The sequence below is a fragment of the Palaemon carinicauda genome, chromosome 2 (assembly GCF_036898095.1).
Source record: "Palaemon carinicauda isolate YSFRI2023 chromosome 2, ASM3689809v2, whole genome shotgun sequence".
Lineage (NCBI taxonomy): Eukaryota > Metazoa > Arthropoda > Malacostraca > Decapoda > Palaemonidae > Palaemon > Palaemon carinicauda.
In genome coordinates, this window is record NC_090726.1 from 46144201 (window position 1) to 46157703 (window position 13503).

Sequence of the window (13503 nt, forward strand, 5' to 3'; positions counted from 1 at the left end):
CCAGCTTGATTATATCAAACAGGGCTTCCTTGGAGGGCGAACCCTGAAGCCCCAAGGAAGACCAAAGCTGCAACAAATCACGGTTAGGTACAGGAAAATCAATATCCTCCTCCGAGGGAGGAGGGGCATGTGCCTCGCTATGGGAGGCAACTACCTCTCCCGCACCCCGGGATCGGTCAACAGAACAACGGTCTACGCTCCCCTTCAACGGTCTCTCGGAAGAGACCGATCGAGTGGGAGCTTCGGAGGAGGTTGGGGCAACAGAAGAAGAGGCCTTGGGATTTTCTCTCTTCAAAGAAGCCTTTGAAGGAGAAATATCCCTTCCGGCGCCGGGCAAACCTCTCCCACTGGGAGGTAGACCACTCCCTACACTCACCGCATACATTACCCTTTCCACACCGTTAGGCCCCTACAATGAGGACACAAGGTGTGAGGAGCCGTGTCTACCGCCGACAGAAAGGTCCCACAAGGGCGGTCAGGTAAACCAGGACACGTACGCATGATGATAGAGGCCAACTTCACACACTCTGAGAAAGAAAAAGCAAAACAGATTAATGGCAGTCAAAGCGAGGGAGAGAGCAGACAGGTCTGTTCTCCGCCAGAGCTAAAAGTAAAGTGAAGTATTCACTGGTGTGTGTGAGGGAGGGGGGGGGGGGGGGTAGCAAGCTACCCCTCCCTACCCCCCGCTAACTAGCGGTGGGGTAGTAAACCCTCGTTAAAAATCTAATGGCTCATCATTCAGCTCCGCCGAAGTAATAACCCATATTAAATAGCGTGGTTTGTATTTCAGTTATGGAACAAATTATTTTCAATACAGTACCTCATGGTTTTTTTCAATACACAATATTTTTTTTTTTACTTAAGAACATATTAAAATTAAAAACAATGCTAGTTGAACAAAAACATTCTATAATGCATTCTTCCTTAGTAAGAATTGCTAACAGCTATAAAAATGACTACTGTACTCAGTGAGCACGTGTGGAGGGGGGTGTGCTACCCCGCTCCACGCCGGTAACTACCAACCAACTGTTTACACCTCTTATAAAATTTAGACTGCCATGTATGCCAGCCCAAAGGAAAAATGTTATTTTCATTAGTAAAATAAATTTTTGAATATACTTACCCGATAATCATGTAGCTGTCAACTCCGTTGCCCGACAGAATTCTATGGAGGGATACGCCAGCTATCACAATACTAGAAGGGGGTGTACTTACCAGCGCCACCTGTGGCCAGGTACTCAAGTACTTCTTGTTGACACCTCCTCAATTATTCCTCGGTCCCACTGGTTCTCTATGGGGAGGAAGGGAGGGTCAATTAAATCATGATTATCGGGTAAGTATATTCAAAAATTTATTTTACTAATGAAAATAACATTTTTCAATATTAAACTTACCCGATAATCATGTAGCTGATTCACACCCAGGGGGGTGGGTGAAAACCAGTGTACAAGATTAAAGGATAGCTAAGTATCCCATATTTCATATAACAGTTATCTCAAATAACAATGAAATAATAAGTACCTGGTAAGGAAGTCGAATTGAACCGTTACTCTGTCTCTTTTTTAAGTTCGTCTTCCTTACTGAGCGCAGCGTTCCTCTTGGAGGCTGAATCAACCCAAAGGTGCTAAAGTATACAGGGCTGCAACCCATACTAAAGGACCTCATCACAACCTTTAACCTCGGCGCTTCTCAAGAAAGAATTGACCACCCGCCAAATCAACAAGGATGTGGAAGGCTTCTTAGCCGACCGAACAACCCATAAAAAGTATTCAAGAGAAAGGTTAAAAAGTTATGGAATTATGGGAATGTAGTGGCTGAGCCCTCGCCTACTACTGCATTCGTTGCTACGAATGGACCCAGGGTGTAGCAGTACTCGTAAAGAGACTGGACATCTTTGAGATAGAATGATGCGAACACTGACTTGCTTCTCCAATAGGTTGCATCCATAACACTCTGCAGAGAACGGTTTTGTTTGAAGGCCACTGAAGTAGCCACAGCTCTCACTTCATGTGTCCTTACCTTCAGCAAAGCAAGGTCTTCTTCCTTCAGATGAGAATTTGCTTCTCTAATCAGAAGCCTGATGTAGTAAGAAACTGAGTTCTTAGACATTGGTAGAGAAGGCTTCTTGATAGCACACCATAAGGCTTCTGATTGTCCTCGTAATGGTTTTGACCTTCTTAGATAGTACTTAAGAGCTCTAACAGGGCAAAGTACTCTCTCTAGTTCGTTCCCCACCATGTTGGACAGGCTTGGGATCTCGAACGACTTAGGGTAAGGACGGGAAGGAAGCTCGTTTTAGCCAAAAAAACCGAGCCGCAAGGAACATGTAGCCGTTTCAGATGTGAAACCTATGTTCCTGCTGAAGGCGTGGATCTCACTTACTCTTTTACCTGTTGCTAAGCACACGAGGAAAAGAGTTTCTAATGTGAGGTCCTTAAAAGAGGCTGATTGGAACGGTTCAAATCCTGATGACATTAGGAACCTTAGGACCACGTCTAGATTCCAGCCTGGAGTGGACAACCGACGTTCCTTTGAGGTCTCAACAGACCTAAGGAGGTCCTGTAGATCTTTGTTGGAGGAAAGATCCAAGCCTCTGTGGCGGAAAACCGCTGCCAACATACTTCTGTAACCCTTGATCGTAGGAGCTGATAGGGATTTTACGTTCCTTAGATGTAACAGGAAGTCAGCAATCTGGGTTACAGTGGTACTGGTTGAGGAAAACTGCATTGGCCTTGCACCAGCTTCGGAAGACTTCCCATTAAGACTGATAGACTCTGAGAGTGGATGTCGTCCTTGCTCTGGCAATCGTTCTGGCTGCCTCCTTCGAAAAGTCTCTAGTTCTTGAGAGACTTTCGATAGTCTGAAGGCAGTCAGACGAAGAGCGTGGAGGTTTGGGTGTACCTTCTTTACGTGAGGTTGACGCAGAAGGTCCACTCTAGGAGGAAGAGTCCTGGGAACGTCGACCAGTCATTGCAGTACCTCGGTGAACCCTTCTCTCGCGGGTCAGAGGGGAGCAACCAACGTCAACCGTGTCCCTTTGTGAGAGGCGAACTTCTGAAGTACCCTGTTGACAATCTTGAACGGCGGGAATGCATACAGGTTGAGATGGGACCAATCCAGCAGAAAGGCATCCACGCGAACTGCTGCTGGGTCTGGAATCGGAGAACAATACAAGAGGAGCTTCTTGGTCATCGAGGTAGCGAATAGAACTATGGTTGGCTGACCCCACAGGGCCCAAAGTCTGCTGCAAACATTCTTGTGAAGGGTCCACTCTGTGGGGAAGGCCTGACCCTTACGGCTGAGGCGATCTGCCATGACATTCATATCGCCCTGAATGAGCCTCGTTACCAGCGTGAGCTTTCGATCTTTGACCAAATGAGGAGGTCCCTTGCGAACTTGAACAACTTCCTCGAATGAGTCCCTCTCTGCTTGGAGATGTAAGCCAAGGCTGTGGTGTAGTCGGAGTTCACCTCCACCACCTTGTTAAGCTGGAGGGACTTGAAGTTTATCAAGGCCAGATGAACTGCCAACAACTCCTTGCAATAGATGTGAAGTGTCCTTTGCTCCTGATTCCATGTTCCCGAGCATTCCTGTCCGTCCAGTGTCGCACCCCAGCCCGTGTCCGATGCGTCCGAGAAGAGACGGTGGTCGGGGGTCTGAACAGCCAAAGGTAGACCTTCCTTGAGAAGAATGCTGTTCTTCCACCACGTAGAGTAGACCTCATCTCTTCGGAAACAGGAACTGAGCCCGTCTCTAGCGTCAAGTCCTTTATCCAGTGAGCAGCTAGATGATACTGAAGGGGGCGGAGGTGGAGTCTCCCTAACTCGATGAACAGGGCCAGCGATGAAAGTGTCCCTGTTAGACTCATCCCCTGCCTGACTAAGCATCGGTTCCTTCTCAGCATGCTCTGGATGCATTCTAGGGCTTGGAAGATCCTTGGGGCCGAAGGACAAGTCCGAAAAGCTCGACTCTGAAGATCCATACCCAAGGAAACAATGGTCTGGGATGGAACGAGCTGAGACTCCTCAAAATTGACCAGGAGGCCCAGTTCCTTGGTCAGATTCATAGTCCATTTGAAAATCTCCAGACAGCGACGACTTGTGGGAGCTCTTAAAAGCCAGTCGTCTGACGGAGCCGGACACAAGATCATGATACTGCTGCACAGTCTGTAAACTGTCAATCATGGGCAAGCGAGGAAGTACAGTGACAACCCGAATCTGTCTAGACTATCTGGGTCGTACAGACAACTCCTTAACGGGTTGCTGAGGTTGCCGCACTGCGTCACAACAAGTCCCTTCTGTTGGTTGTTGAACGTCTTCCCCGTGACACATTGACTCCGTAAACAAAAAATCCTCTAACAAGGACTAAGCTTGGACTGCATGTCATGCAACACAGCTCAAGGTCTATGGGAGCAGGTGTGGTAACAGACGGGATTAGCGGCTGAAGTGGAACCATTACCTTCCCTGTAAGCATGTAATGCTTAAATAAAAGTCCATAAGAGGTTATGCAGCTAAAGGCTCCCTCCAAATGACAGAGTCCTCAAGGGAATATCAGAAGGAGGGAGAAAAGAACTTTCTCATCTACAGGGACCTTATCCTAGAAAAGCTAAGTTCTCTGAGTGAGGGTTCACTGGTGTAAAAGCAGCAGACTAGAAGGCAACGTTATGAAACTGCTTGACAGTCTAGTGAGTTGGCAACAACCCAAGATATGTTGAGAAGCATGCGGTAAGGTATGCAGAGCATGATGAATGCAGAGTATGCTGTATGCAGAGCATGCTGTATGTAGAGCATGTTGTATGCAGAGCATGCTGAATGCAGAGCATGCTGTATGCAGAGCATGTTGTATGCAGAGCATGCTGAATGCAGAGCATGCTGAATGCTGAGCATGTAGTAAGCAGAGCCTGCTGTAAGGAAAGCAGAGCGTGTGCATGGCGTTTAACATTCTTAGAAATTCCATGACCAGTGCTAGAGTGCTTTATGCATGCTTGCATGGGGTTTAAAAATCAACATAATGTTTACCTTACATTCATAACTCATGATTCATATTTTTGCCATGGTTTGAAAATGGAGGTAAGGTATGCTGAACAGCAGAGTCAGAACGAGCTGGAACAACAACAGTGGAAGGTGCAGAAAGTTCCTGTTCCTGTGGAAAGAGTGGAGCGTGAAGAGACCGAGGTTGCGCAGAACAAGGTAAAGTTCCCGCAAGCAGAGGTGTCTGAGGTGCAGGAACAGGGTGCATGGGTTGAGCTCGGTGCAGCAGCTGAGGAGACTGACTCACAGGTGGAAGAGGTTGTACTTCCACCGAGAGTTGCACCACCGGTGGAGCAGCCAGGGGAGGAGGAGGAAGAGTGGAGTAATCCTCCTGATCCCAAACCGAAGGTTGCCTTAAAGAAGGCTGAGGCTGAACAACACTGGGAACAGCGAACACAGAAAGAGGTTCAACATCGTACGCCTGGCAGAAGGTGCTGCGACTGGGTGCAGCGAGTGCAGGCGGGTTGAGCACAGGCTGAACGGGTGCAGGTGGAGGTGCAACACTCTCAGCCCGACATTCACGCAACAGGTCCGAAAGCTGTGCTTGCATGGACTGTAGTAGAGTCCACAACATCGTACGCCTGGCAGATGGTGCTGCGACTGGGTGCAGCGAGTGCAGGCGGGTTGAGCACAGGCTGAAAGGGTGCAGGAGGAGGTGCAACACTCTCAGCCCGATACTCACACAACAGGTCCGAAAGCTGTGCTTGCATGGACTGTAGTAGAGTCCACAACATCGTACGCCTGGCAGATGGTGCTGCGACTGGGTGCAGCGAGTGCAGGCGGGTGCAGCACAGGCTGAACGGGTGCAGCCGGTTGGTGCACCACCGGTGCAGGCGGGTGCAGCACAGGCTGAACGGGTGCAGGCGGTTGGTGCACCACCGGTGCAGGAGGAGGAGGAGGTGCAACACTCTCAGCACGACACTCACGCATCAGGTCCGAAAGCTGTGCTGCATGGACTGTAGTAGAGTCCACAACATCGTACGCCTGGCAGGTGGTACTGCGATCAGGCGGAGCGAGCATAGGCGGGGGGGAGTGTAGGCGCACTCTCAGCCCGACAAAATGATGACTGAGGAGAGTCAGAGCTAACCCAATGACTGCATCCGGGTTGTTGAACTTTACTTCGTACGTCTGGCATAGGTCTGGACTTTACGTTTAAGAGGTCTAGAGACCTGAGACCAGCGTTACTCTGCCTTATTTTCTCCTCTAAATCTCTTCTGCAGACGAGCAAAATAAGGGCTCAATCGTCTGCGGGTGGGAGTGACGGTCTCGGTAAGACACGCCCACAACCACCGAGGATACTTCTGTGCGCCGATCAAGGCCTGCCGAACCCTTTTGCCCTTCGACATTGCTTCTCCCCTGGGCTTGGGAGCTTGCAAGAGGTCCCGGACTGGGAGGACGACTGGCGCGCACAAAAGTACCCTCACGCATAACACTGACATCAATCACTTATCACTTTGATTTCTGTTTGCACTTATTTCACTGAACTCGAAACTTTAAGTGGTTTGTACCTGAAACACGCAATTCTATCCTTCTCAAAAGTTAGTAATTGCGAAAACAGAATTACAATGTAACAGAAAAATCTAATGAAAGAAAATTCAGTGGCTGGAAAGAGACTAAACACTAGATCACTCTAGAAACGTTTAGTTTCTTCCCCTAAAGAGACTAGGGATAAGAGCAAAACGATAACGACGTTACTCGTACGCCTGGCAGGCTTGAGGGAAACGTTTATCCTCTTTCTCCCTCCGTCTCTATCTGTCTCTCTCTCTCTCTTGACTTAGAACCTGAGAGAAGAGCCCAATCATATATATCGTTAAAACATATTATTGTTAAAGGAAAAAACTGAAATATTTCCCAAAAGTTCCTTATTAGGATCAAAACCATTAAGTTAAGAAAGAATGAACAAAACGCTAGACACGGTTACTCTTACTGCAATGTGAAACCGTGAACATTCTTTCTCTATCGTAACGATAGAGTGCAAGTTGAAACGTTCTGAACGTCAACAACTGCCGAGACAAACAAAACGTTAGTTCAACTTTGAAAAAGTACGAGACTATCAAAGAAATTCTTTCAAAGACCTTAAAATAGCATAATATGTTAACAGGTAAAACCGAAATGACGGACTCACGATAATTAACTTCGGTACCAAGAAAAGACCGCCTACTATTAGGAAGGTCGAATATAAACAAATATAAAAATTAATTTTAATAAGTTTATAATAAAAGGAAGTTAATCGAAGAGGCCTATAAGAGGCGGAGAGATATAAAATAAATCTATAACTTTTGTTAAGCAAAATTAAGAAAGAGAGTCTATACTCTCTTAGACACCAACACTTCCGTCTAAGGGAAGGGTCGGCCATTGAAAGGTGAACGAGAGTTCATACTCTCTTCGTCACCAAAATTAATCAAATTAATTCCAAAAGCTAACTAAGCTAAAATAGAAGTTTCCAGTAAAGCGACAGCCGAAATCAAAGAGAAATACTTCACCAAAGTCGTGAAAATACTCCAAGAACATAAGCGTATCCCAGAACGTCTTGTCAGAAGCACGACAGAGGAATAATTGAGGAGGTGTCAACAAGAAGTACTTGAGTACCTGGCCACAGGTGGCGCTGGTAAGTACACCCCCTTCTAGTATTGTGATAGCTGGCGTATCCCTCCATAGAATTCTGTCGGGCAACGGAGTTGACAGCTACATGATTATCGGGTAAGTTTAATATTGAAAAAGGTTTGTATCTATACTGAAACAAATAGACATTCTTATCTTTTATCTACTTTATAAATTATATGTTAAACCTAAAATGTTGTTTGTGTATACATAACTGCCACAAGTGGGTGCTTCTGGTCTCCCTTTAAATACCCTGATGGGACGTATATGTCCCACTCACCTGCTGATCAATTGTACCTGATGGGGTGCTTATGTCCTAGCCGCCAAGGAGGGGTTAAATCCTAATCCTAATCCTAATTCCAGTTTGTTTTATTAACACTGCTAAATACTGCAAGTTAATTCTAATAGCCAGGCCTTCTCCATCACGAGGCTCAATACTACGCAGCACTCTAGAAGTTTTATTCCAGCTGTGACCAAGTTGTGGAATGATCTTCCTAATCGGGTAGTTGAATCAGTAGAACTTCAAAAGTTCAAAGTTGGAGCAAATGCTTATTGTTGACCAGGCGGACATGAGTCTTTTTATAGTTTATTTATGACATATTTGTTTTTGATGATGTTAATAGTTTATATATGACATGTCTGTTTTGACGTTGTTACTTATGTTAGAATGATTTATTGTTAATTTGTTCTCTTCATTTATTTATTTCCTTATTTCCTTTCCTCACTGGGCTATTTTTCCCTGTTGGAGCCCCTGGGCTTATAGCATCTTGCTTTTCCAACTAGGGTTGTAGCTTGGATAGTAATAATAATAATAATATTAAATACAAGTTATTCAAAATTCCTGACACATCACATCCCAATGTTCCTGATGAGTAACACTAATTTCCTGATAAAATCTAATAATTGCTTTTCTGGGTTCGACCTGTGTCGCTCCGTGAAATGCTCCTCTAGCACGATTTCTAAGGCATAGTCATTGCTGAATATACCACGGAAAAAGAGATGCATGGAATGCCAGGAATAAACATAGCTCGCTCACTCTTTGAGTGTCGGTATAGAAAACTGGAACGTGATTGAACCACGACCATAGATCCCTCGCCAGTTAGACCTTTCCTTCATCAACATTCCCCCCTCTCTACCCCTACATCTCCCCACCCCCTATCCCCATTCCTCCTCAGCACTTGCGTTGGTCAGACGTGTTTTGTTTTGCTCCGTGTTGTTTTGTGCTTTTTGGAAGATGTCCGACGTTTTAGAGATCCCTGCGCTTTATGATACTGAACTGTGAACTGGAAACAATTACTGCACTTACTATTGCTCTCCTGCTTTGGTGGGCTGCCGCTGGCCTCGTCATCAGCAGCAGGCTGCTTCACCTCCGGCGTCGTCATTCTCTGAGAATAAGAAGATCAATTTTTAAAAAATATATACAGAAGGTCCTCTACTTACAAACTTAACTCTTTTACCCCCAAAGGACGTACTGGTACGTTTCACAAAACTCATCCCTTTACCCCCATGGACGTACCGGTACGTCCTTGCAAAAAACTGCTATTTACATTTTATTTTGCATATTTTTGATAATTTTTTTAAGAAACTTCAGGCATTTTCCAAGAGAATGAGACCAACCTGACCTCTCTATGACGAAAATTAAGGCTGTTAGAGCAATTTAAAAAAATATATTGCAAAATGTGCTTGAAAAAAATAACCCCTGGGGGTTAAGGGTTGGAAAGTTCCAAATAGCCTGGGGGTAAAAGGGTTGATTGGTTCCGAGTAGCTGTTTATAACTCTAATTGCTAGTATTTGTTCAATTTCGGCCTACGGAAGGCCTAACCTGAATCCCATGTCATGATTTCCAGCTGCGTAAGTCAACAAATAGACGGGTTTCATATGAAATAGATATCGTGTTATTATAAATGTCCTTTTGCTTTCTGTATCAAATGATACAATATTGTTTTATTACAGTATTTATCTTATCCTTGTGATTTTCAGTTGAATTTGTGTTTGTTTCTCCGAACGTTTGCAAATTGAGGACTTTCTGTAAATCAGCCACAAAACCTTAAGCAAAGACGTCCTTTCATCATTGTACATTAATCATACTAACTGCGAATATAATCTTATTCCTTTCACCCCCAAAGGACGTACAGTACCGGTACGTTCTTGAAAAACACTGTTATTTACATGTTTTTGCATATTTTTTATAATTTTATGAGAAACTTCAGGCATTTTCCAAAAGAATGAGACCAACCCGACCTCTCTATGACAAAAATTAAGGCTGTTAGAGCAATTTAAAAAAAATATATACCAAAATGTGCTCGAAATTTAACCTTACCTTGGTGGTAAAAGGGTTAATCATAGTAGACAAGTAGGTGAACATAAAAAAAATTCTAACAACTTTGAAGTTCTTCCTTAGAGGATCTACACGGCAAAATTCAAAGAGACTATTTTAATATGATGTCTTTTTAAAGATGTAAATTAACATGTAAGATAGTAGCAATCTCTTTGAAATTTCATAGCTGTCTATCATCTAGATCCTCTAGACTAACCAGTTCAGACTAAAATCCCTTAGCCTAACCTAGCAAGACTACGATACCTTTACTAATTTAAAATAGAACTACAGTAATGCGCAATCCCTTAACCCGACCTATTTAAACAACAACCGCTTAACCTAACCCATCACATGTTCTCCTAGTTCTGAGACACTTGATCTATTGCCTATTGTAGATAAATCACATGTACCCATATAATAATTCCTTTAACCTTCCCAATTTTCATTCGTGGTGGCTCGCTTCACTCACAAATAAATAACATCGCATTGCTCCTCTGTACTTAAGAGCTGGTGTGCATGCCAACCATGTAGGTCGTTATTTCGGCGATAGTTTTGACTCTTGAGAAGTAATCCTGGACGCTCCAAGTGATGATGGGCCCTTATTGGCTGAGAGATACATCAATATGCGTGTAATGCAACAAACACCTGTTATTAGCTTATTCCAAAATATTTACCAGAAAATCATAAAGGCAGTAATTTTACTGCATAATTGGAGTAACTATGGCACTTCGTACAAGAACATTAAAGTAATTACTATTTTACTGGAGCCTTTGTATAAAATTGGACAGGACCTACCACATGCATAGAATACTACAGTACTCAACTTAAACTTCCCCCTCTAACCTAACCTACAAGACATGTCCTTAGCAATAGGGTTGAAAATAAGGGAGTTATTGGGGATGGCTGTCGTCCTACATACACCCCCTATAGGTAATTTTTCAGTAGAGTCCCACCCAGTCATTGCCACTTGCCAGTACATAGGGGCTTGATGTTTTTCTCTTTATTCGAGCGAAGCAAGCGTACGGCGGAGCAAAAACCATTAGATATCGGTAACATTTCAATAGAGTCTAATGGCTTTTGCTTCGCCGTGCGCTCGCAAAAAGAGAAAAACATCAAGCCCCTATGTACTGGAGCGAAGCAAGCGCACGGCGGAGCAAAAACCATTAGATATCGGTAACATTTCAATAGAGTCTAATGGCTTTTGCTTCGCCGTGCGCTCGCAAAAAGAGAAAAACATCAAGCTCCTATGTACTGGTAAGCGGTAATGCTGGGGACTCTACCGAAATATTACCCCCCTTTTTACTATCCCTTAAATATCAACTTGTGGGAAAAACATTATCTACCAAGAAAAGTTGTTGAAATTGTTGTAATGCTGGGGGTGTAGCGTATGTATGAGAACGGCCACCTCTGTGGATGATGATACCTGACTAAGAATACGGCAGTGTAAGGGGGGGGTCGCAAGGGGGCGTTAGCCTCCCCATTAGGTAAGTAGGTAAGAACACGGCTTGTAGGTTAGGTTAGTAGGTGAAGTTTAGGTTAGTTGGTGTCCAAATTTAACCCTTTTACCCCCAGGCTCTTTGGAAATTTCCAACCCTTAACCCCCAAGGGGTTATTTTTTTTCCCAGCACATTTTGCAATATATTTTTTTTAAATTGCTCTAACAGCCTTAATTTTTGTCATAGAGAGGTCAGGTTGGTCTCATTCTCTTGGAAAATGCCTGAATTTTTTCAAAAAATTATCAAAAATATGGAAAAAAAAAACATTTTTATAGCATTTTTTGCAAGGACGTACCGGTACGTCCATGGGGGTAAAGGGATGGGTTTTGTGAAACGTACCAGTACGTCCTTTGGGGGTAAAAGGGTTAATGTAGGTTGGAGGAACTGGCCGCTGATATACAAAGGCTCCTAATGTCGATGCAATTTAATTTACAAACTGCTGCGAGCGAGATAAAAGACGAAAATTCAAAATTATCTCGAAATTATATGATGTTGAGCTTCACCGGTGTTGGCAGCGTTGGTGACAGTGCAGAATAAATGGGTGCCTTGGATGGTATGATATATCACACCCCTTTTCCCCTACCTACCACCCATCCTCACTCCCTCCCTTGTTTTACACATTTTCCTCCCTGCGCCCCCCCCCCATCCATTCTCGACTTGAACCAAGCACTATAAAACCATAAAGGAGATTATTGTCATTGTTTTATGTTCATGGAGCCTTTGTATATCAACGGCCAGTTCCTCCCGTGAATTAAAAATGGACATCAACTAACCTAAACTTTCCCCCCTAACCTAACCTACAAGCCAAGTCCTTACCTACTTACCTAACGGGGGGGGGGGGGCTGACACTGCCTACGACCCCCTTACACTGCCGTATTCTAAGTTGGCCATAATAATACATACAGGTGGCCGCTATCGTACATACACCTCGGTTCATTTTTATATTTTGATTTGTTTTTCTAAAAGGTTAGATGAATCTAATGTAGAATTTGGGGTCTCATTGCACGACACAAGATCGACTGAATGTGTCTATGCATGTACCCAATAAATGATCAGCCACAGTCTTGAATAGGATGTAATTATGGCATAAGGCTATGCAATAAACTACTTTCATAATTGAAAGTGAAAGAAATTTTGGAAATTACATTGCAACGAGAGATAATCAATGCAAACATTTGGAGAGGAGGAATGTGCTCCCATTGAGGTTTCAACCGTAATAAAAGGTATAATATACTTCTGATTGGAAAAAGATTGTCATTTTCGAAGAAAGGGGGAGTTATACTACAGTGAGAACATTTTTTTTAAAGAAAATGTTACCTCAATAATAAAACACCGATTAAATTAAATGGAAAAGTTTGGAACATTTTCCAAAATTGAGAAAACCGAACTCACCTCCAATTGTCAATTATTGCACTGTCTAATAAATAAAACTTGATATCTTCGCGTATCACATGGTTAAATGGAATTCATTGCTCAGCTCCATGGATCTACAGGTGGTACAGACAAAAGAACATTTAGAAAATAAAACAATAAATAAGAAATAACGTGACGTTGTTGTTGTTTAGGATCGAGCGCCCTGTTGAGTTCTAAAAAATCCCCAAAACTCATGATAAAATATCCCCAAAACAACTCAAAAATCCCCATTTCCACAAATTTATTTTCTTCTGATCATGTGGGTTTTGCTAATATAGAAATTAATCACTATACTTCATATGATATCAAGTAAATTAATTGCAATAATGTAAAGATTCACTCATCTTTGTTTCTTCTTCATGGAAATGTGTACAGAAAAGACCCATCACACCCAAATTCCCTAAATCTAGGGATAAATTCCCTGTTGACTATGTCTTCTTCTTTTACTAACTTATTTGGTTTTCTTGACTCGTATTTCGAAATTTTTGACAATTTGTGTTAATTAAATTAAATTAATCATATAAAAAGGCTCATTTTCAGTTTTACTGGTATGTTTAGAATTATATAACCATGTACAGGTATTTACTCTTTATATGGAAACAGGTTTTCCTAAAGATAAATTAAACTGCACAGACGGTCTCATAGA

General features: G+C 43.3%; 1 protein-coding gene across 2 annotated transcripts in view; it reads right to left on the reverse strand.

The window, feature by feature from the left end:
• Positions 1-13023, reverse strand: part of LOC137624563 (nucleolar protein dao-5-like) — a 62804-nt gene extending 49781 nt beyond the window's left edge. For both annotated transcript variants that reach the window (XM_068355488.1, XM_068355477.1), the window contains exons 1-2: positions 12837-13023; positions 8938-9016 (exon numbers count right to left, since the gene is read on the reverse strand). In XM_068355488.1, coding sequence (XP_068211589.1) covers positions 8938-9013 — 76 coding nt within the window. In that variant the 5' untranslated portion in view covers positions 9014-9016; positions 12837-13023. The remainder of the gene's footprint in view (positions 1-8937; positions 9017-12836) is intronic.
• Positions 13024-13503: the final 480 nt, after the last annotated feature.